Below are 22,298 nucleotides of genomic sequence, written 5' to 3' on the forward strand. Positions count from 1 at the left end.
TGAAAAATCAAAACTATTAAAACATATACAAATGACAACTGCATAGTTCCGAAAGTTCATAGTAACGAGAACTAAATTACGTAGTTTGATGTCCATGTTTCAATCCCATTTCAATAAATACATGTAGTGTATGTGCATTCACTAACTATAACCTAGGAATTATCTTGTCGTTTATTTTAACGAGAAGACAATTTTCGTATTTGGCTCACCGCCAAACGGCCTTACCCTTAGTAGGTCCTTGCGAAATACATGTAGCTTATGATTGGCTTAAACTCCAACGGTTCGCCAGGCAACCGTACGCCGAGCCATTTTATTGGCCAATCTGCAATGTAAAAACGCCCACGTGATTAACCATTTAAATGGCCAGCAAACAACTCCGAAAAAGGCTACGAATCCGGCTTATTTTAAAACTCGGTGAGTTATATTTAAAAACCTGCTAATAAATCATTGATTTCGATCCTTATGTATATCAGCAGTTGAGGGAGATTTAATTATTTTATAGGAATTTTATAAAATAAACAAATAGTTACATTAGCAAGCGATAACATGGATATATGTTTGCGTGTCCGAGAATCTTGTTGAGATGTTTAAAATTGACTGACGACTAGAAACATCCCAAACGTGATCAATAAAATAACTGTTAGTAATTTTTCTTGTGCGTTTATTAATCTTTTTTATTGTTGTAAGAAATGGACGCAGCACCAGCAAATTGTTAGGTATGTGTGATATTAGCAGAAATTACATGCAAACATATCCCGGTTTGTAAGTTGTTGCAAATGATTCAACGAGCCTGTGTTAAATTGCTAAACCTTAATTATATAAATTTTATAATTTAGTGTTATATTTGCTAGTTTTATGTATCCTGAGGTTTGCAAAACACACCAATAACTTCACTTCAAGCAAACTAGCAAATGTTTTTAAATTCGCAGGTGGTGGCGAACGAATTGACACAAATCTTTTAAACCGTTATTTATTTAGCTGTTACATTGAGAAATAATACATTTTTTAATACGATATTTCCGATTGGTTTTATATAATTTGTTTAGCAGAAGTTCTTGATTTTTTGTGACCTTGGGATAGCTAGATTCTGACAATGCAGAAATACTATAGCTATAAAACTGATACTGCATATAAACATGCATTTGCCATTTGCATTCTATTTGCAGTAAGTAGAATAGTTTAATGTATAAGCATTGTGTTGGGTATTGTAACCAAGTTGTCAACTGAGTTTTGAACATACCGCTTTCGTATAAAACTACCTTTTTTAAATTTTAAATCGTGTTATTTGTTGTAAAATTATCTTGGGTATTCCTACAAGCTCTGAAACTACTCGCAATAGTGTTTGCGATATTTCAGTCATATTTCAATTGCCAACTGTGATGATTTCAGCTACAGAATTTGTTTCATCTATATTGTTATAAACTTATACATTTTATCTCTTTGCAACTATATGGCATGCGTAACAATAGTTATGCGGTATCTCCATATTCTGTTTTATGCAATGGGATTGCATTGATAAAGGATCTAATACATGTGTATCATCTTTCAGACTGGCTAATAGATTTTTTTATGGCCACGCTGGCTGACTGATTTCGTATGTGAGCCTGAGTACCTAGTTTATGGATCCCAACTCGCTTGCAGCACCTAAAGTGCATGCGGATGAGAATTCTGCAGAGATCATACCAGGTCAGTGAGCTATTATAAGCAAATCATTTGTTTTATTTTACAGAGTTTTAGCTTGCTTTTCATTACACTGTTTTCTTTGCCTAAGATTGACTCTACTTTGCACGATCAATTTTTCCATGTGATTTATATTGATTTGAAACATGTAGTCACACGGCTGCAGTAGGATAACTAGTCAATTGTTGAGGAATCTCATACACTCGTGGTTATGGGTTTACAATGAATACATTTGTAATTTTGTTTGGTAATTTGATTACTAGTAATCCTTGATTAAGTCTGTGATTGTGCAGGAACATTAAGTCTTTATATAGAATGCAAGAGATATCAGATTATCTTAAAACAAGAGACAGCTATAAGACTTATAGTTTTTGACTTGAATATAACAAGCACACAAATAATAGCAGAGGCTCAAAATTCGCTGTCGATCTGCTGGTTCTAGCTAGATCAGTGACTCGGCAAAGGTTTAGTACTGCAGTCTCTCCCTTTCTCTTGCTTTGCTTTATCTGCTTTTTGTGATGCACTGCAGTGAGTCATCAGGGCATCCTGATGACTCACTGCAGCCCTTTAAGTAACGCAGGATGCAATGTCCTGTGTATCATTTACTAGTAAAACATGTGAGCACTTGCATTACTTCCTGCTGCTTTTCAGAAACCATCATTGGGCTCGCCATAATGTATTGTTTGCACTTAAATAATCTCAGAGTTGCCTCCTTTTGATCACATGACTATTCAGTTGTGAGGACAAAACTCCACACACATCTTTAGCTGTAATCGCTTTTAATCCAATTATTTGAAAATACATGTAGATATTTTTTGAACTATCACGTTCTGTTAAATTGTTGCCATTCTTGGTTTCAGGGCAATTCTATTTCACTACCGTCCGATCTAAGCCTGCACTTGTGCTCGGAACTCATTACTTCTCTGTCGATGATGAACTCATCTATGAAAAGTAAGTTTACTTTAGCAATGCTAATTTGGCAAGCTCTGAATGGTCAACTCTCAATTCAAGTCAACAATACACCGATCTAAATCTTTACAGATTTTTTTTGCATAGAAAACTACGCCCATAGCAACACCTGAGCCACATAGATTTGTCTTGTCGCAAACAGTTGAAAAATTACAAAATATTTTTTTATGAAATTCGATTTCTTTGGTAGTTGGCAAATGTTTACATACTGAGATTGGGCACAAATAATCACACACAGTGGAACCTTTACTTACAAAGACTTTACATACGAAATTTTTAGTCTTCTGGTAAAAATTTTGCTTCCACTTACGAAAGATATTTCTAGATACGAACAGCCTTTCGTATTTTAGCTCTGTTTGTTTCCTCTGGGTACAGCGTACAACGTGTCGCACTCAGTTTCATTTGTTAACAAAAGTTAGTAAACGGTAGGGTTGCACGATAGCTTGATAGTCAATTGCGATAGTCGATAGTTGTCTTCTCGATATGAATATGGTTGCCTATTTTTAGCCTATCGAAACATCCGAAACTAATATATCGTTATCGAATAATAAAAAATAATATAACCCGATAGTTATCGCTGTCGGATAGCTCGAACGCATGGTTAACTCGAATGGATTTGTTTGGTCCGTTCTCACGCATTGACAAATAGCTTTAGATGACTCGACCTCAACTTGATTAACTCAAACAGTTTTTTGACCAACGGCTACTGCGACGGTTGTTATTGCTTTTGAATATCACTTTATTCCAAGCCATAGAGATAAACCTCAACTTTTAGTAGTTTTCAGGCGTCGTTATTACCATCATCGTCAAAACATTTTCGTTAACGGCTTTTCTAAAGGTTTGCAAAATCAAATTTTGCCAGACATCCGCTTAGCGATGGCCCTCCGACAGCTAAGAAAAGTGAGCTAACCTTCGAATAAACTTAAAGAAAAATCGGCAAACTTGATCTTGGTTAGAACGCTCATAAGAACAAGATGTCTTTTCTTCTGAGCATTTCAACAGCGATCAAGTTTTGCCAATTTTAATCTGAAAACGTCCTGGCAATCACATCACCTAAAACAACAAACCAATCTCAATTCTCAAGTGATAGAAAAGTCTATACGTTCTGATGAAATTTTTTTTAAACTTTACACTACAAGCCTTTTAATTTGCAACAAGCCATCTATGTGTTTGAATTATATAGAGTTTGTATATGTACATTTATCTACTAATAAATACTTGGACTTGTGACAGTGCTCTGGTAACTTGAACGCTCTGATAACTCGAACACCTTTTCTCATCCTCACAATCCTCGATCTTTTCAGGCACGATAATTCGATAGTTTTACCAGCTGCCAAGTCACGCGATAACTATCGGTGAACTCAGTCTGCTCATTGATAATTCGATACTATTGCTATCGGTGGGACAACTCCAACGATAGTCGATAACACTTTTTCAAACGACAAATGCCATCCCTAGTAAACGGCAAGTATTTTGTATCCTTTGGAGTTATCATATATCACACACAGAGTATGACAACTTTCATTGCTAACGCTTGAAGTTTTGTGTTCTCTTTTGATGATATAATTTTTAAGTTTGTGATGATGTAGATAAATCTTTCTACGTTCATTTTTAAAAACTTATTCGTGGTAAAACAAAAACAAGACAACAATATAACACCCACCTCCTCTGACTGCCGTCCTCCCACTTACCGCGGTCTTTGCTTAGCTCCGTCTAGACAGCCTGCGTCAAAGGTAAACAATCATACCATTCATAGCTATTATTTGTTATTTCTCAGTTTTTTTTTATATTTTCGTGTGTACTTTTTTTATTCATTATGTGGTAGTATAATTTTAACATGTATTTGTTTAGTAAATTACATACTAACACTTGGCTTCAAGTATGTGTTTAGTATACTAAATTCATTTAAGTTAAATTCAATATTTATGTTATATGTTCGTCTGTACGTCTGTCTGAAGGTAAGAACTCCCTACGGTACGTACTGCACATAGTACATTGTAATGCTACATTTTATTGCAGATCATAACCCCTAAATACACTACAGTTATTATAGGTAACTATAGTTACTAAGGTTAATATATTATTTTATTACTAATATTTAATTTGTACTGTACGTATGTAAAATGTTGATGTTTTCACCAGGGAGTGTTAGCATTAGATAGTTAGATATTAGATTTTCGTTTTATGGTGCCAACACTGGCACGAATTAAAACCATCTGGCATGGGTCCACTGTACCGTCTGGCAAAGGTCCACTGTACCATCTGGCGAGGGTCCACTGTACCGTCTGGCAAGGGTCCACTGTACCGTCTGGCGAGGGTCCACTGTACGTCATTTTCTCTCTCAAGTGCGGCAGGAGAAAAAGCGATATTTTAAAGACTAATCCAATTGAGAATTTGCATCAAACTGACACTTTACGCTATAGTATATGGAATTCTTTACGTTCTACGAAGTAAAAACTTTACATAATTCTTTACGTGGAATTTACGTTTTAGAAGGTATACATTAGGCCTATAGAAGTGGCTACTGTATTTATAATTTATACAGCTGTTAAATCAGAGTTTAATAGAGGCTTAGAATGGATTTGAGCATTTATATGGAAAAATTCATATCTACTTAGAAAATTTTCTGCCTACGAAATAGATTTCGGAATGAATTAATTTCGCGAGTAAAAGTTTTACTGTATTAGCTGGTAGTTGGTTTTCCAGGAGTAGATAACTCCTGTGGTTGCAATGCACCAATGATGAAAAGATTTAATTGTCATTATGCCATATACAGTCAAACATGGATAACTCGAACTTCACGGGACCGAGCAAAAGTGTTCGAATTATCAGAGCGTTCAAGTTATCAGAGCACTGTCACAAGTCCATGTATTTACTTATTTATTAGTAGATACATGTACATATACAAACTATAATATAAATCAAAAGCACAAATGGCTTGTTTCAAGTTAAATGCTTCTAATGTAAAGTTTAAAACGTTTTTATCAAAAAGTACAGACATTTTTCTATCACTTGAGATTGGTTTGTTGTTTGAGGTGATGTTATTGCCAGGACGTTTTTTAGATTGACATTGGCAAAACTTGATCGTTGTTGAAATGCTCAAAAGAAAAGGCATCAGTACATATACAAACTATAATATAAATCAAAGGCACAAATGGCTTGTTTCAAATTAAATGCTTCTAATGTAAAGTTTAAAACGTTTTTATCAAAAAGTATAGAGATTTTTTTATCACTTGAGATTGGTTCGTTGTTTGAGGTGATGTTATTGCCAGGACGTTTTTTAGATTGACATTGGCAAAACTTGATCATTGTTGAAATGCTAAAAAAAGACATCTTTTTCTTTTGAGCGTTTTACCCACGATCAATTTTGCCGATTTTTCTTCAAGTTTATGCAAAGATTACCTCACTTTACCTCGCTTCCGAAGGGCGTTAGCTAAGCGGATGTTTGGTATAAATCAAATTTCACCAAACCTTTAGAAAAGTCGTTGACAAAAATATTTTGCCGATGGTGGTAATAACGACGCTTATGAATTACGAACAGTTGAGGTTTACTTCTATGGCTTGGAATAAAGTGATTTTCTAAAGCGATAACGACCGTTTCGGGAGCCGTTGGGCAAAAACAGTTCGAGTTAACAGTGTTGAGTTCGAGTTATCTATAGCAATTTATCATTACGTGGGAACGGACCAAAGAAACCGTTCGAATTAACCATGTGTTCGAGCTATCCGTGGTCGAGTTATCCATGTTTGACTGTACATGTAAGGAAGAATTACTATGTATAAGTGGTTTCATCAATTAATGACTTTCTGTAGAACCTTTAGTCTGCCAAGCCATAAGCTATAGTATTACTCTACTTGGCTTATTCTACTAGTACCCTACTCTAAGTACTGCGTTACCTTGCAATGACCTTGGTGCCAGTTGCTAAGTTATATTTGACAACGATATGTCAATGATACAGCTAGTTGGTGTATGCAAGTGAGATAGTGCATTGAAGAACAGAATGCTAACTGACTCTATGTCTTTGCCTGAGTTACATCATTGGTTATGCTTCAATCATACATTGACCAATGACTGTGTATCGCTTGAGCAAACTATTGACATACCATCGTCTCAGGGAGCCTTACTATATTATGGTAGATATTTCCAATGTCACAAAATTAATCTATGCGTGTAAGATAGAACTGCCACTATTACACAATGGCTAACAAATTTTTGTTACATGAATTTAGTTCGATATCTTAGTTTAATACCCTGATCAATAACGCGCAGGAAAGTTTTGTCGGGAGTCTGTCTCTGCATGTGCTGTGGCCACGAGTGCAGCATTTATATCCAATTTGTTTTGCAGTTTCTACTCTGACTTTGGACCACTGAATCTTGCGCTTATCTACAGATATTGTGTCAAACTTAACAGGAAGCTCAAGGTCAGTCTCATATTGTGTCAAACTTAACAGGAAGCTCAAGGTCAGTCTCATATTGTGTCAAACTTAACAGGAAGCTCAAGGTCAGTCTCATATTGTGTCAAACTTAACAGGAAGCTCAAGGTCAGTCTCATATTGTGTCAAACTTAACAGGAAGCTCAAGGTCAGTCTCATATTGTGTCAAACTTAACAGGAAGCTCAAGGTCAGTCTCATATTTTTCCTTGTAAGAAAAATTTGCTTAGAGCATCTATCAATTTCCTTTTTAACCATTCTGCAAACTTTTGGCCTTGATGCAGCTTCTAAAATCTATAGGGCCTATGTATATTCCCTGATGAAGGTTTATGTTTAACAGGAGACAACAATAACACGAGGATTGTATATTTGATCTACCAAAATATCACATTTACACTCCATTTTTTTTCAATAAAATTTTATCCATTTGACTCTATTAGTAGAAAGTTACTGAGGTCATTGTGGTTCGAATAAAACCACAAAACATGTTTACTTGCAAGCTTATATCATGGAGGAGCTGAGTACAGATACACTTTAGTTAGTTATTGCTCTTGAGTCAGTAGATGTACTTTTGTCTATGCTCTGAATCAATAGATGTACTCTAGTCAATAGATCTAGTCTATGCCTTTTCATCATTGTATATATACAGCCATACCTCGTCATACCAGCTTAATTCGTTCTGCAACTGAGCTCGTATGTCAAGGCAATATTCCTATATAATATAACTAAATACAAATTAATCCGTTTCCACTATGGAAAACCATCTAAAAACAGAATATTACGATGTATAAACCTGTTTTAATTGTTTTAATTTAGTACCTACATTCACAAACAAATACCGATTTAGCAGTTATGATCTGCAATAAAATGTAACATCACTATGTACAGTACGGTATGGAGTTCTTCAGACGTAGCTGCTAACAGCAGTGTGAGAGAGACTTGACGACAACACGTTTGGTACACTGGACTTCTGTGATGCTATGTACCATAACATGTACTTTGAATTTAACATAAATGAATTTAGCTTGCTAAACACGCGTTTAAAGCTAAGTTTCAATCTTTTAACTTTAATTTTGTCGTCTTAATTTTTTATTATCTTTTTCTGGTTGGACACTTTTTGCCTCGCTTTACTATAACTTTTAGCTGACCTTTTTTAAAACTTTTTCAAATTGATTCGACGAGAAAGACCGAGCAATGCTGTTCTCGAAAATGGCCTTCCGCTTACTTTGCTATTTAGTGGCCATCAAGAACTGGCTAGTAGCTCAAACTTTTCTCTTAGCTCAAGGCAGAAACTCGCTTGAAATTTTTCTCGTATCTCGATTTTCTCGTATGTTGGGGCACTCGTATGTAGAGGTATGATTGTATTCCAGTCACTGCTGTGAGTCAATAGACATATTCAAGTCAATACTTGATATACGCACTGCTATTTAAAAAGCAATTGCATTCATACATATTGCCAACTCAAAGTTAAACATCTCGTGTGACATACATGTACTAGCTGTTATGGTACGCTAGCATTAGCCTTCAAATATGTTTAGAATTTTTCTATATAATGTTGGTTTGCAATTCCCGCATCAGTAGGTTGGCAGCTCTTATAATAGGTTGAGTAGCATCAGCATTTTAAGGGAAGTTAATATTTTCTATATTGAGGAGGTAGCATGTCCCAGAAGGTTAAACTGGTCAGTGTAACAACCGACCCCATCGCATTATCCTTCCTCTACAGCTTCTGGTCACCAGTTAGCCGTATGTTAGAGAAAAGTCTTTCATTTCTGTAGACATTCTGCAAAGCACCGCAACATACGAAGGTTGTACACTATACAACATTTGATGCACGGAAGAGGGCTAATGCGGCTCTCTTAGTCGGCTCCTACCTGGTAAGACAACTTCTAATTCTTTTTTTTTCAATGTTGGAGGATTCCAACTTGTTGTATGCACACTACTCCACAAGTTTTACAAGGTGTTCTAAGCCATTGAAGTCACAACACTATATAAATGTATAGTATGTATGATTGAGGAGTTTTATATATGACTAGAGGCTGAACACCTATCCTGAATACAAGCAACATGTACGCTTGGAGCTAAGGCTAAATAGATGCTATTGTTCTGAGCTAAAAACTTCTTTCAATGTTTCTTCTATTAAAAGTCCTTATCCAATGTTCTAACAATTTGTGATTATGAAGTTAGTTTATTTTAGTAAACTTGTTGTAGTTTCATGTATGTATTTAACCATGTTTTTCCTCAGTTTTGTTTAAACCGTGTGAATGTATCGAGTTATATAGTGTGATTGCAAAGTATCTTTATGTATATATAAGATGTCTTGTCTAAGCATATGTTATCAGGGATAAGTATTTGAGATGTCTTGTGTAAGCATAGGTTATCAGGGATAAGTATCTGAGATGTCTTGTGTAAGCATAGGTTATCAGGGATAAGTATCTGAGATGTCTTGTGTAAGCATATGTTATCAGGGATAAGTATCTGGGATGTCTTGCGTAGGCATAGGATATCGGGGATAAGTATATGAGATGTCTTGCTTAAGCATAGGTTATCAGGTATAAGTATCTGAGTTGTCTTGTGTAAGCATAGATTATCAGGGATAAGTATCTGGGATGTCTTGTGTAAGCATAGGTTATCAGGGATAAATATCTGAGATGTCTTGCGTAAGCATAGATTATCAGGGATAAGTATCTGAGATGTCTTGTGTAAGCATAGGTTATCAGGGATAAGTATCTGAGTTGTCTTGTGTAAGCATAGGTTATCAGGGATAAGTATCTGGGATGTATTGTGTAAGCATAGGTTATCAGGGATAAGTATCTGGGATATCTTGTGTAAGCATAGGTTATCAGGGATAAGTATCTGGGATGTATTGTGTAAGCATAGGTTATCAGGGATGAATATCTGGGACCTTAGCGAATGTCTTGTTTTACTGTGTCAAACCATATATGATAGGTAAAAATTGTGGACATCAGCACAAAACCAAGGTTAAAGGGGAAGGGTTATCGTATGTGGAATCCAAAACATTATTAATACTATGTCCAGGAGTAACAATGGCCTTTCCCTATTGTTCGCTAGGTGATATGCTTAGACAAGACTCCGGAGGAGGCATACAAACTACTTATAGCAGGAAATTCAGCACCACTGCTGCCATTTAGGTATCGAATTTATCTTCTTGTGATTTTAATTGCCTGTTAGTAAGTTGGTCACATATCAAGTCGGATGAACCTGTCTTGAAACTAATGAAAATGTAGACGACACATTGATTGTACTCGTGCCCTAACTTATCTCGTCTTCGAATCATTCATTGATGTCTTGTATCACAATATTCTGGGAATCATCTCTTCATGATATCACTGCATAAAGTGAACAAAAGATATTTCAACGGCGTTTCTTTAGCGAACTGCCATGTTTGAAAGTTATATATGATTTTCACAGAGATGCCTCTATGGGAGCCAGTACATACAATCTGACTGTCCTTGACTGCTTACATGGCATTCATAAGGTATTCTAATTCTTCTGTCTGTTTCCTTCACTTTTTCTGTCCTAATACATCATCAAAATGGATTTATTAGACTGCATGTTGCTAAATATGCTCTTTCTATTAGCCCAGCTATTTAACCTGATGTGTTTCAATGCAGAGAACAGTAGTGTGTAGTTGGAAAAGAGATGCTGATGGTTCAGAGTGTCAGGCTCTGGTGAGGGTGGGTAGAGAGACGTCCTGATGTGTCTAACCATTTTGTGACATCAGGCTATGACAATATTGGTAGATGCGAATCATGGTACATCTACATATATGTGTATGTCTATCATCATGCTCTGTTGCTTGTATTCTGTGTTCTAGGCACTTGTCAATAAATTTTTTGACTTCCGCACGTTCAACCTCTCCGAGTATGAACACTATGAAAAAGTTGAGAACGGAGATTTCAACTGGATCATACCCAAGAAGTTTCTTGCCTTCTGTGGACCACACAGCAAGACTTGCATAGAGAATGGTAGGTCGCCCATTCTTTATCCCCATCATTTTTATGCAGCCTTATGAAGCATTCCTTTGCTTTTTTTATGTATTGCTCACTGCTGCAGGGTATCTACTGCACACCCCAGAGCACTACTTTTATGTATTGCTCACTGCTGCAGGGTATCTACTGCACACCCCAGAGCACTACTTTTATGTATTGCTCACTTCTGCAGGGTATCTACTGCACATCTCAGAGTACTACTTTTATGTATTGCTCACTTTTGGCAAGGTATCCACTGCACACCCCAGAGCACTACTTTTCTGTATTGCTCACTGCTGCAGGGTATCTACTGCATTCCCCAGAGCACTAGCTTTATGTATTGCTCACTGCTGCAGGGTATCTACTGCACACCCCAGAGCACTACTTTTATGTATTGCTCACTGCTGCAGGGTATCTACTGCACACCCCAAAGCACTACCTTTATGTATTGCTCACTGCTGCAGGGTATCTACTGCACACCCCAAAGCACTACCTTTATGTATTGCTCACTGCTGCAGGGTATCTACTGCACACCCCAAAGCACTACTTTTATGTATTGCTCACTGCTGCAGGGTATCTACTGCACACCCCAAAGCACTACCTTTATGTATTGCTCACTGCTGCAGGGTATCTACTGCACACCCCAGAGCACTACTTTTATGTATTGCTCACTGCTGCAGGGTATCTACTGCACACCCCAAAGCACTACCTTTATGTATTGCTCACTGCTGCAGGGTATCTACTGCACACCCCAAAGCACTACCTTTATGTATTGCTCACTGCTGCAGGGTATCTCCTGCACACCCCAGAGCACTACTTTTATGTATTGCTCACTGCTGCAGGGTATCTACTGCACACCCCAGAGCACTACCTTTATGTATTGCTCACTGCTGCAGGGTATCTACTGCACACCCCAAAGCACTACCTTTATGTATTGCTCACTGCTGCAGGGTATCTACTGCATGCCCCAAAGCACTACTTTTATGCATTGTTTACTGCTGCAGGGTATCCACTGCACACCCCAGAGCACTACTTTTATGTATTGCTCACTGCTGCAGGGTATCTACTGCATGCCCCAGAGCACTACCTTTATGCATTGTTTACTGCTGCAGGGTATCCACTGCATGCTCCGGAGGCATATGTGCCCTATTTTAAGAAGCACAATGTGTCCACAATCATTCGACTCAACAAGAAGATTTATGATGCAACCCGCTTTGTTGATTCCGGATTTGATCATCGAGATTTGTTCTTTGTGGATGGGTCGATACCTAGTGAATCGATAGTGCAGCTTTTTCTTACTATCTCTGAGAATGCTAAGGGGGCTGTCGCTATACACTGTAAAGGTATGTACTGTTGATATACACTGTAGAAGTATGTACTGTTGATATACACTGTAGAGGTATGTACTGTTGATATACACTGTGAATGTGTGTGCTGTTGGTATACACTGTAAAGGTATGTACTTTAGATATACGCTGTAGAGGTATGTGCTCCTTATAACCTTCTCTCTCTGTAGCTGGACTTGGCCGGACAGGAACACTGATCGCTCTCTACATGATGAAACACTACAAGTTTACAGCAGCCGAATGTATTGCCTGGATTAGAATTTGCAGGCCGGGCTCCGTCATTGGTCCACAACAAAACTTTCTTGAAGCGTATGTAGCAGTTGGTTTGTATAGATGGTTCCATATTGACTGATTGATTGACTGATTGATTGATTGACTGATTGATTGACTGATTGATTGATTGACTGATTGATTGACTGATTGATTGACTGATAGTCAAAGCTATAATGTGTTCCTTAAAGACTATGGTTTTGTACCTTATAAGGAATTGAGTTAATATTCACAGGTGTGTAAAATATCGCCAATTTTTGTTCACATGTCCCTAGTGCGTGTATTTATTAGTGACGTTGAGCTGTACACGAGTGTTTGTTTATGCTGCAGGAAGCAGATGCAGTGCTGGACAGAGGGCAAGGCCTATAGACTGAATCAGCTGCAGCAGGCACGACAATTGGACACCAAGGATGTCAAGGACATAAACCTGCATAGTTACTCGGACGTTCTCTTTGGTGTGGATGGTATGAAAATTGCAGAGTTTTCTACACAACTTTCTGGCAAGCAAATGGATGCCAGCGGACAAGTGAGTGGTAGCGGGATAGATACAATTTATTTGATATTCTTGTTGTTAAAATATGTTTTTTCAGTATTTAAAAATAATAGCCATATTCAGTCATATGTTATGTTTTCTGTATAATCATTGATATTTGCTGGTTGTTATTCTCTAGATCATTAAAACCCAAGGAGACAAGCTTAATGCTATTAAAGCTCGCAGGAGTCTGAAAGTAACCAATAAGATTGCCAGGTAAGTGATGTAGACTTAGCTCAGTGTTTTCATTTAGTTGAAGTTATGGTGTCCTAATGAAGTTGACGAGGCCTGGTGTTTCACAATGCGCCTGCGTCCCAAGCTCTTCATTTCTGCAGAAGTGATGTTATGATACCTGGTAAGTAGTTCTGCATATGTTAGTAGTTACAGTATGTTGTTTGTGACCCTCTACTCAGCTATAATTTACTCATAACAATCATTGGACATTTATAGGAGTAAGTGCCGCTCCTCCGCACTGAGGGAGAGAGCGGCACATCTCAACCATCCGGTGTAAGTAGAACTGCTTTTTTTATTATATGAGAATGCTTTTTCCCAGCCATCTTGATTTGGACATTGCTTGGAGCCATACCATAAAAAGCTTTCTGATCATGGATTGATTAATAAATGTTGTCTGATGTAGATAGCAGTGATGGCTTTGCAATGGGTTGACATAATTGTGATTCTTGGTGGTGTCATGCTGCCAGTGCTTCAATTTGATTTCTCCCCTATAGCTGTTATTTAACTGTCGGAAGTAAAATTGTTGGAGAGACTTCCAGCAACCGCTCTCAATCTCAATAAATCATATTTTCAGTGGGAAATGTCTGGATGTTAAATAATCATAAACTTCTGAGGATAGAGCCAAGTTGGTTAAGCAGGATTATCTAAGATTGTTAATAGTAATAGAGGTGTCAACGGTTTCTTGCTCGCTGACGATCAGCTTCCAAATTTATCAATGAACTTCGCAACTTAAGGCAACTTAACCGCTCATCGCTATTATCGACTTTAGGGTAGACTAAATCCATAGTTCAACTAATTACCTCCAAGACAAGCAATGGCTTTTTAGCTTCAATGGAAAATTGAATGTGATTAAAGGCTTTTTTGATTATCCTTGCTTTATATAATTTGCTACACACCATCTCCGCAGTAGATTTCTGTTTGGCATGATTGATGTGTTGGCAATCATATTCACTTGGCAAATGTCTGTTTTTCTATGTTATTTTTATGTGAAAGTCGTAAGGCGATATGATTGACTAGTCTGGAACAGTATTGATCATTGTCTCCTGGGTGTTTTATAGACTTTAGCGTGGTGAATGTACAGCTTTCTTCTGTCTGTAATGTACGTACATGTAGATTCCTCCAGACCTGCTTCCGTTCATTTTAGATATGTCACGTATCTGGTGTTGTTCTTTTCAGCGTAGCTGTTGGTCGGTCACAAGTGGGTCCTGGGAGAACTGATAAAGGTTTGTCTATGAAGCACCCTACCAATGTGATTGCTGACCATCAGCCCGTTGCCAAGAGAATCACGAGGAAGCTCGCTGCTGAGGCAGGCATGAAGCTGTAAGATACTATATAAATATATAAAATATATTATCTTGTGTTCTCCTTGTGTGTCTTGCTATATAGTCATGCATGTGTACGTTGTTTGTTCTGTATGCTCCGCATCTGACATATGGAACTTATACAGCAGGCAATGTTACAACGTAAATAATCCGTTACGAGAATGTTTACGGTTTAGGGATTTTATGTTTTACGAACAGATAAATACATGTAAATCGCTTAATCTGTTCCAAGGCTTTCACAAGCTCACTCCTTTGGCCAATAAAAAATAGAAAACTAAGGTTAGCCTTTTAATTTAATGCACAGTAACTGTGGTGTTATTAGTTTGTATCAACAACTTTTCTCTTATCATTTTCACATGTTTTAAGGTCCATGATTATGATAAATTTACGTTAAGTTAGGGGGAGGACACGCCTACAACGTCATTTTAAATGTATTTTTTCACTTTTTTTTGACAGCATGGTCTATGCTGTAAGAAAAACAAATTTGATGTTTAAAATAAAGTAAGACTAAAATATATCTTTACTATTATAATAAGAGCTGTGTCTGTCGTCCCATTTGTCGAAAGCCAGGGTTTGATATTAGGATAGAAGATAGCTTTCAACAAGACTTCAACTCGTTACATTTAGTTAGGTAGGCTGCACTCTAACATCTGCATCAATCGACCGCTTTTAGGTATTTCTTAATATTTGTGCAGCTACTTATTCTCTGTGTTTTATACTGAAACCTGACAATCTCTCACAGCACATCAGACTGCCAAGGTAGAAGTATATATAGTAGGGATACAGCCTTATCGTCATTTTCTCTCTAAGTGTGGCGAGAGAGAAAGTGATATTTTTAAGGCTAATTATGAAACTCATTATTCAGACAGAATTTGAGAGCTCGCACTGACTTGACGCTTTTTGTTATATAGAAATTCTTATGTAATACAAAGCTAAAATTTTACATGAATTCTTTATGGTAAAGGTTTGTTCTCACTATATTCCTGTCTCTCTTGCAGTCGATCATTTTAACAATGACTGTCTTATGATTTAAGATTTATCACTGACTTTCACACAGCTCTGTTTTCCGCCTTCTTTTGCCATTCGGTTGTGTCTAGTTCCCTCAACTTTGTGTTACGCTTCGCTACATTTTTGTATCTCAGTCTGGGTCTGCCCTGATTCCTCTTTTTTTCGTAGGGTTGTGAATATACCTAGGAATATACCTGAATATATATAGGTAATAGTTGTCTTGGCAATCACTCATGACCCATCTCGTGCACATGTCCCAATTATCTTGGGCCTTTTTCATCAGGTTGTCTGCTATGGTTAGCAGGCCAGCCTGGTTTAGTCTGTTTGACCTTGTCTTTCCAGGTGAGATTCATTATGCTGCATAGTTTTCTCACCATGGCTGCGTGCAGTCTCGTTACTTGCGTTTGGTACGCGGTTCAGGTCTCAGCTTCATATAATAGGGTAGTTAGTATTACAGATCTGTATACCATACACTTGGCTCGCATGGTTATATGCTTGTTCCGGCACAAATGGTTCTGAAGTTCTCCAAAAGCAGCACTGGCAGTTCCAATTCTGTGATTAAGTTCCTTATCAATTTTGGTATTACTGGATACGGTACTACCCAGGTATCTGCAATCTGTGCAGAGAGTGAACAGCTTGTTATCTATCAGGATATCTATAGGATGTGGTGGTGGATGCAGACACTTTATAGGTTGATACAGACATTGCGTTCTTCGTGTTTATCATTAGGCTGATTTTTATGTTGCTTTTACAAATCGATCTGTAAGCAGTAGCATGTTCTTCAGCCGAGTGGGCAACCAGATCACTGTCATCTATGAACAACATATCCCTGACAAGGGACTTGGTTTTGGGTGATTTGGATTTGAACTGAGAGACTCCGAAGAGATCATCACTGTGCCTTGTTTGCATGTAGACTCCTTCGCTGTGGTCTTTAAAATCAACTGTAAGCATAACACTGTAATATAGTGAGAAAAGAGGTGGTGCCAAGACACAGCCCTGTTTGACATCATTTTCTACAGAAAATTCTCTGAAGCATGATGCGCTTGGGCTATTTGAACCTGTCTTCTGTCGTGCAAAGATCTTACCAGGTTTATTATTTTGTTAGTGCAGCCTAACTTCATCAGAACTACCTTGTCTTGAGACCGTATCAAAGGCCTTGGTGGAGTCGATGAAAACAATGTACGAAGGCATGTTTAGTTCTAGACATTAGTCCTGTACTTGACGGAGGCTGAACACCATATCTATTGACAATATCAAGTCGAAATGCTCAGCAAAGCGATCCAGAATCTGATGCTTATCCTGTTGGACTGTTTCTCCATCAAGTGTTTTAGCTAGATCCTTGATCTCTGTGGGCCATACACTTCTCTGAGGTTATGGGAAAATTCCTTTCATATTGTTGTGATTGGCAACGGACTGTAGGATTCTTGTTTGTTCCTCCCACAAATGTGACTTTAGCTCTCTGGTGTGTTGCTGGATTGGTTCATCGCTGTTGAAAGTTTTGACTTGCTTGTTCTAGTGCAACGTGACAGATACTGACTTTATGCAACATTTCTCTCTTCAAGCAGCTAGTTTAGCTTTACATCATCCTCTCTGAACCAATCTTGCTGTCTCTTGGATGGACTGCCCAGTACCTCATTAAAATGCTGCATTAAAATTCAGACATTTTAAAGTCTCCCATCGTTCAATGATCTTTCTTATTACCTTCTCCTTATCTAACTTTTCATTTATTTTCTCCTTCAGGCCCTCTCGAATCTTGTTTTTTTTAGTTCTTCAACATTTAGTCTCGTCAGTTATTTCGGACAGCTCTTGCCAAGTTTCTTTTGTATTTTGACTGTTGTCATAAAACATACCATGTTGTGGTCTGTACAGCAGTGTGCAGTTTTATAAACACTATGTCCCAAAACATCTCTCTAGTTCATTCTTTGTGTAATCACATAATCTAGTAGGTGCTAATGCTTGGACCTTGAATGCATCCGTGTTGTCTTATGATCCTTGCGAATGCGAATCCTTGCGATGAAATACGATTGGGTTTTGCTCCATTTTCTTGGCTCACTTTTGAAGGCAAAGCCAACTTCTGCCTCTCTTTGTTCATGCTCTTCTCTGCCACTCTAGTAGAATGTATAACCACTGTCTACCAAACTACCTGAGAAAGATAGATGGGTCTGGCAAAGTGCTGCAATATCAATCTGGTGTCTTTGAAGTTCTTTTGCCATCAGTGCAATCTGTCGTTGTGACCGATTTGAGCAGTCTATCAAAGTGTCCTTACATTCCCTTCTGAAATATTCAAGATTGGCTCGTCACTCGACTGTTTGCTTTCTAGCTGATTTTTCACCGGGCGCCAAAGCAGGAACAGCACAGCGCAAACCTTGTTAGGTCTGACGACGTTTGATCTGGTATGATTATTATTGATTTGTGCCATTTTTATAAAGGTTGAACACTAGCTTTTGCATTACTAGTTCCTCTCTTGCCAGTACAGATATGTAATCTAATGGGCAGGAACAGGTCCAGACACACTGGCATCTTTTGTGTGCTGCAGCGGCTAGCCGGATGATGTTTATCTATCCCTTGAGTGTGGCCACGGCACACTTTTTAGGAAGTTTAGTTAGACGCTGTGGAATATTTCACTTCGTTCTAACAGGATGCCCAGAATCACCCCAGCTTAAAGCTGGTGTCGCCAGTTTAGTTGTCAGCAATCTGAACCATGATGCAGGTTGTATCGGTTTTCATAGTTATTCAATAACAGGTGTATGATATCGCTCGGTGTCGGTGTTAATTACACAATATTTTGGTGATCATCTGTGATAACAATATTCATACTGTCGTAAACCTATCCGGGTTTGCATCAGCGAATGGTCCGTGGCATGACATTCTCATTGTACAATGCTGTCATGGAAACAAAGAAATACTAGCCCTCAGCAACTATCATGAAAAAAATATAGATTGAACAATCCTCGACAGCCAATCACCGTCGCAGGAAAGTTTGGCAGCTGCAACTTTTGTCAACATATCGACGTTGCTTCGATAATGCCATCGGTTTATGGTGCACATAAGCGACAAATACAAATAATCACCGAGAGGACAACGCTGATATAGTGTGAACTAGTCAGTAAAGATGAATTTTTTGTATCATTTGCAATTGTTTTTGATGTTTGAGGTGATCTGACTGTCAGGATGTTTCAAGATTAAAATTTACAAAATTTGATCGCGGTTAAAACGCTCCGAAGAAAAATACACATCAAATTGACATCACTAGCTTCGCGGCTGCCTGTCTCTCTCGTTATTCATATCGGCTATGACATTCAACTTGCAGCTCTGCATGTCGGTTGGTCTCTATTGTGTCGGTCTCTTTGCTGAAGTGCAACTATAGATGTCATAATCGCACGTTTACTTGAATCTGAGAATTTTAACTGGGATCAAGTTTTATCGATTTTAATCTTGAAACATTTTGGCTGTCAGGTCACCTCAAACATCAAAAACAATCGCAAATGATGCAAAAATACCGATACTTTCTGATAAAATTTACTAACATTTTGTTCAAGTTTATCTTCAAGTAGAATTTATGTGAAACGAGGTTTGCATTATGGAATCATCTATCGTTGTTTTAAGAATTTGCTTGAGTAACGGACGCATCTCGATCGCTGTACTACCTTTAGATATACACTGCTGCATTGAATACGAGCATGAGCTTTGTAGGCAAATACAATTTTATTATCTCTAACAGTCTGCTACGCCATATATATTAGATTTATCAACAACTTGAACAGTAACGTTGTTGGTCGAACCACAGAGGTTCAGGTATTTTTTATAAACACAAATGCCCACAGGAGTTAAACCTATTGCAAAAGGTTGTTTCGGTTTTGTTTGACATACAGCAATCTGTTTCAGGCTGCTCATATTGGTGAATTTTACATTATTATTGGTGACACAGATACCACCTTTACAAGTGCTTAAAATGTATAAAAAGGAGGCTTTAGCTATTGATACAAGTTGTTGCTTTGGCTGAAGAGTATGATTAGATTATCTCAACTGGTTCCTCGAAAAATTTGGTTTTTTGAGCAAAATTAACATTTGTTAAAGTTCATATAAAATATATCTAAATTACTACGAATATCGTAAAACCTCTATTTGAACGCCATCTCTATTTGACTGCCACTATAGGAGAAAGTTTAAAAATACAGTGCCACCCTTTAATTGAACGCCACCTCTATTTGCCTGCCACTTTGACATTCTTTGATTTTTCCGAACTCATAATAGAAAGTGATCAGTAGAAGTGTCCACAAAAAGTACTAATAATGATTTGGTTACATCAATAATAAGCAGTTCTTTTGTTGTCGCTGTAGTGGTTGTCATGATTTTAGTGACGGTGTACCTGAGAAGATAGATCGTCACAATCAACAAAACTTCACCCTGATTCGAAGTTATTAAGGTTTAAATCATATCCATTGTTTTCAGATTTGTTCATAATTTGGTTTACAATCTTACCTGAAGACTTTAAAGCATTTGATGAATGATGCTAATATGATGATAATACTCTTCAGGAACATTCACTGTTATGGCATACTACATCTACTGTTGCGGCATATCCCAACTTGAAAACATTAATTATGTCTTTAAAACTTGATAACGTTATGACTGTTCTCTAACTCCAAAGCTTTACGGTTTTTTCTTTAAAACTTTTAAAGTGACACCATCAAAATAATTAAAACTGCATCACGCGAATATTTTATAATTAAAGAGGCCGATGGCATTAATGTCGATCCACCGGAAGCAGAGTGCGAAATATAAGCAACAGCAGCATCATTTTACTCATAGAGAGGTTAAATTTATCTTCCCGAAATTCTGATGGGCTAGTCAAAAAATACAGCGCCAGCCTGTATTTGAACACCATCTCTAATAAAAAGCCGCTATAGGGGAAGGGTTGAACAATAGAGTGCCATATCGTTCAAATAGCGGTTTTAGGTATCCCAATTTTCATTAAAACTTTGAGGTAGTACTTCTGTCTTATCGGCTAAAGTAATTAACTATAATTTATTGTTGTAAATTTGTATTATTTTACCAGTAAAGTGCAGTAGATATATTTAGCTGTAAGAAGAACCAGCTTGTGTATTACTAATGATAATGTGAATGCTATTGACAGGAGATCTGGGAAATCAACAGTCAGATGTCAATAAACTAAACTGACATATACCTACACCAAGCAAACAACGAGCTGCTGCTAAATGAACTTTGAACTGATTATAACATTATTTTTATTTATATCGCTTACGATTTTATGTGTTTGTTAGTTTTTCACTATTTTTCATACTGCTCTTGAGAGTTTACATAATATACTGATTATTATGTATATTTATGTATACTTGTATCATGATGTATTTATATATAATTTGTATTGTTTACAAACTTTGTTGCACAATGATGTTAATATATTTATTATATATTTTCCAAGGATTCTATGAATTCAGTGAAAAGCTGTATTTTTAATAATGAAATCAATTTTGATTGGATAATATTTTTACAAGCTATTTATTCTATAGAAGACAATGTAAATAAGTACATGTAGATGCACTGTTTTCTCATAAAGAGTTTGTTTTACGTAATATGTTTGTATAAGGCTTATTGATTTACCTTTGTCCGTTTTTGTAAACCGCAGAATTCTAGTAGCAAACAAATATATATTTTTATATTGTGTTCTTCTAAATTATGCATTTGTATGTAACAAATATAATAGCTGATAGAAGGAATTGATGTGGTTGTTATGCTGACAAATATTGAACTCTGCTATAAAGTAATACTGTACATTTTACTGCAGTAGCATATGTGAGCTTTCGTTTCTACAATATTATTCGCCTTTCGGCTCCATTTATCATACTAAATAATCTTCTAGGTATAATCAATAATCATTCTTACTTTTCCCACATGAGCCACCATATAATGCAATGCTAGGTGCATTGCATCAACTGAATTATAAAATAATATTGAAGAGTGTTGAGCAACCCGAGAGCTATAATTATATTTGGCAGCACAAGTGGCAGGGTACGTGTAATTATACCATCACCCTTGGGGAACTGGTTTGCTAGGAAGATCAATGGAATCAGTTGGCTAGGAAATGCTATTTACATGGTAAGTACTAAATCAGTTCTCTTTGTAGAGCGAAAACAGAAAGTACCCACTTCAAGTTCAACAGCCCAATAAAGGTAGCGTATAGTTACTTTTTATAACCCATAATAAAAGGCATGACTATGTGATTAAACTAGAAGCTGGTTAGAAATAATGTTTGTATGCGTCATTTATTTGCAGATCATCCCATAATTAATTTTTATTATCACTTTTATCCACATAAAATCTACTTGTACGAATGAATAGATACTGAGCCAATAGTGATACAAGGACATGGGCACCACATGCTCTTGTATATCTACCACACTTGTGTGTACCAACACAAGTGCATGTGCCACACAGACGCAAAATGTATGTCTTAGGTGTGCCCAACTATTCAACACATCCCAGCACATAAACCAA

General features: G+C 37.2%; 1 protein-coding gene across 1 annotated transcript; it reads left to right on the forward strand.

Annotated features, from left to right (window-relative positions):
* The first annotated feature begins 353 nt into the window (after positions 1-353).
* LOC137392831 (dual specificity protein phosphatase CDC14A-like) lies at positions 354-21,520 on the forward strand. The gene is made up of 15 exons (XM_068079163.1): positions 354-414; positions 1,550-1,686; positions 2,541-2,631; positions 6,993-7,068; positions 8,854-8,952; positions 10,148-10,227; positions 10,508-10,574; positions 10,914-11,064; positions 12,180-12,410; positions 12,584-12,722; positions 13,014-13,209; positions 13,355-13,431; positions 13,666-13,722; positions 14,626-14,769; positions 20,917-21,520. Exons 2-15 carry the CDS (start codon positions 1,620-1,622, stop codon positions 20,948-20,950), a joined length of 1,509 nt encoding a protein of 502 aa, XP_067935264.1. The 5' UTR covers positions 354-414; positions 1,550-1,619; the 3' UTR covers positions 20,951-21,520.
* Positions 21,521-22,298: the final 778 nt, after the last annotated feature.

The sequence above is a fragment of the Watersipora subatra genome, chromosome 4 (assembly GCF_963576615.1).
Source record: "Watersipora subatra chromosome 4, tzWatSuba1.1, whole genome shotgun sequence".
NCBI lineage: Eukaryota > Metazoa > Bryozoa > Gymnolaemata > Cheilostomatida > Watersiporidae > Watersipora > Watersipora subatra.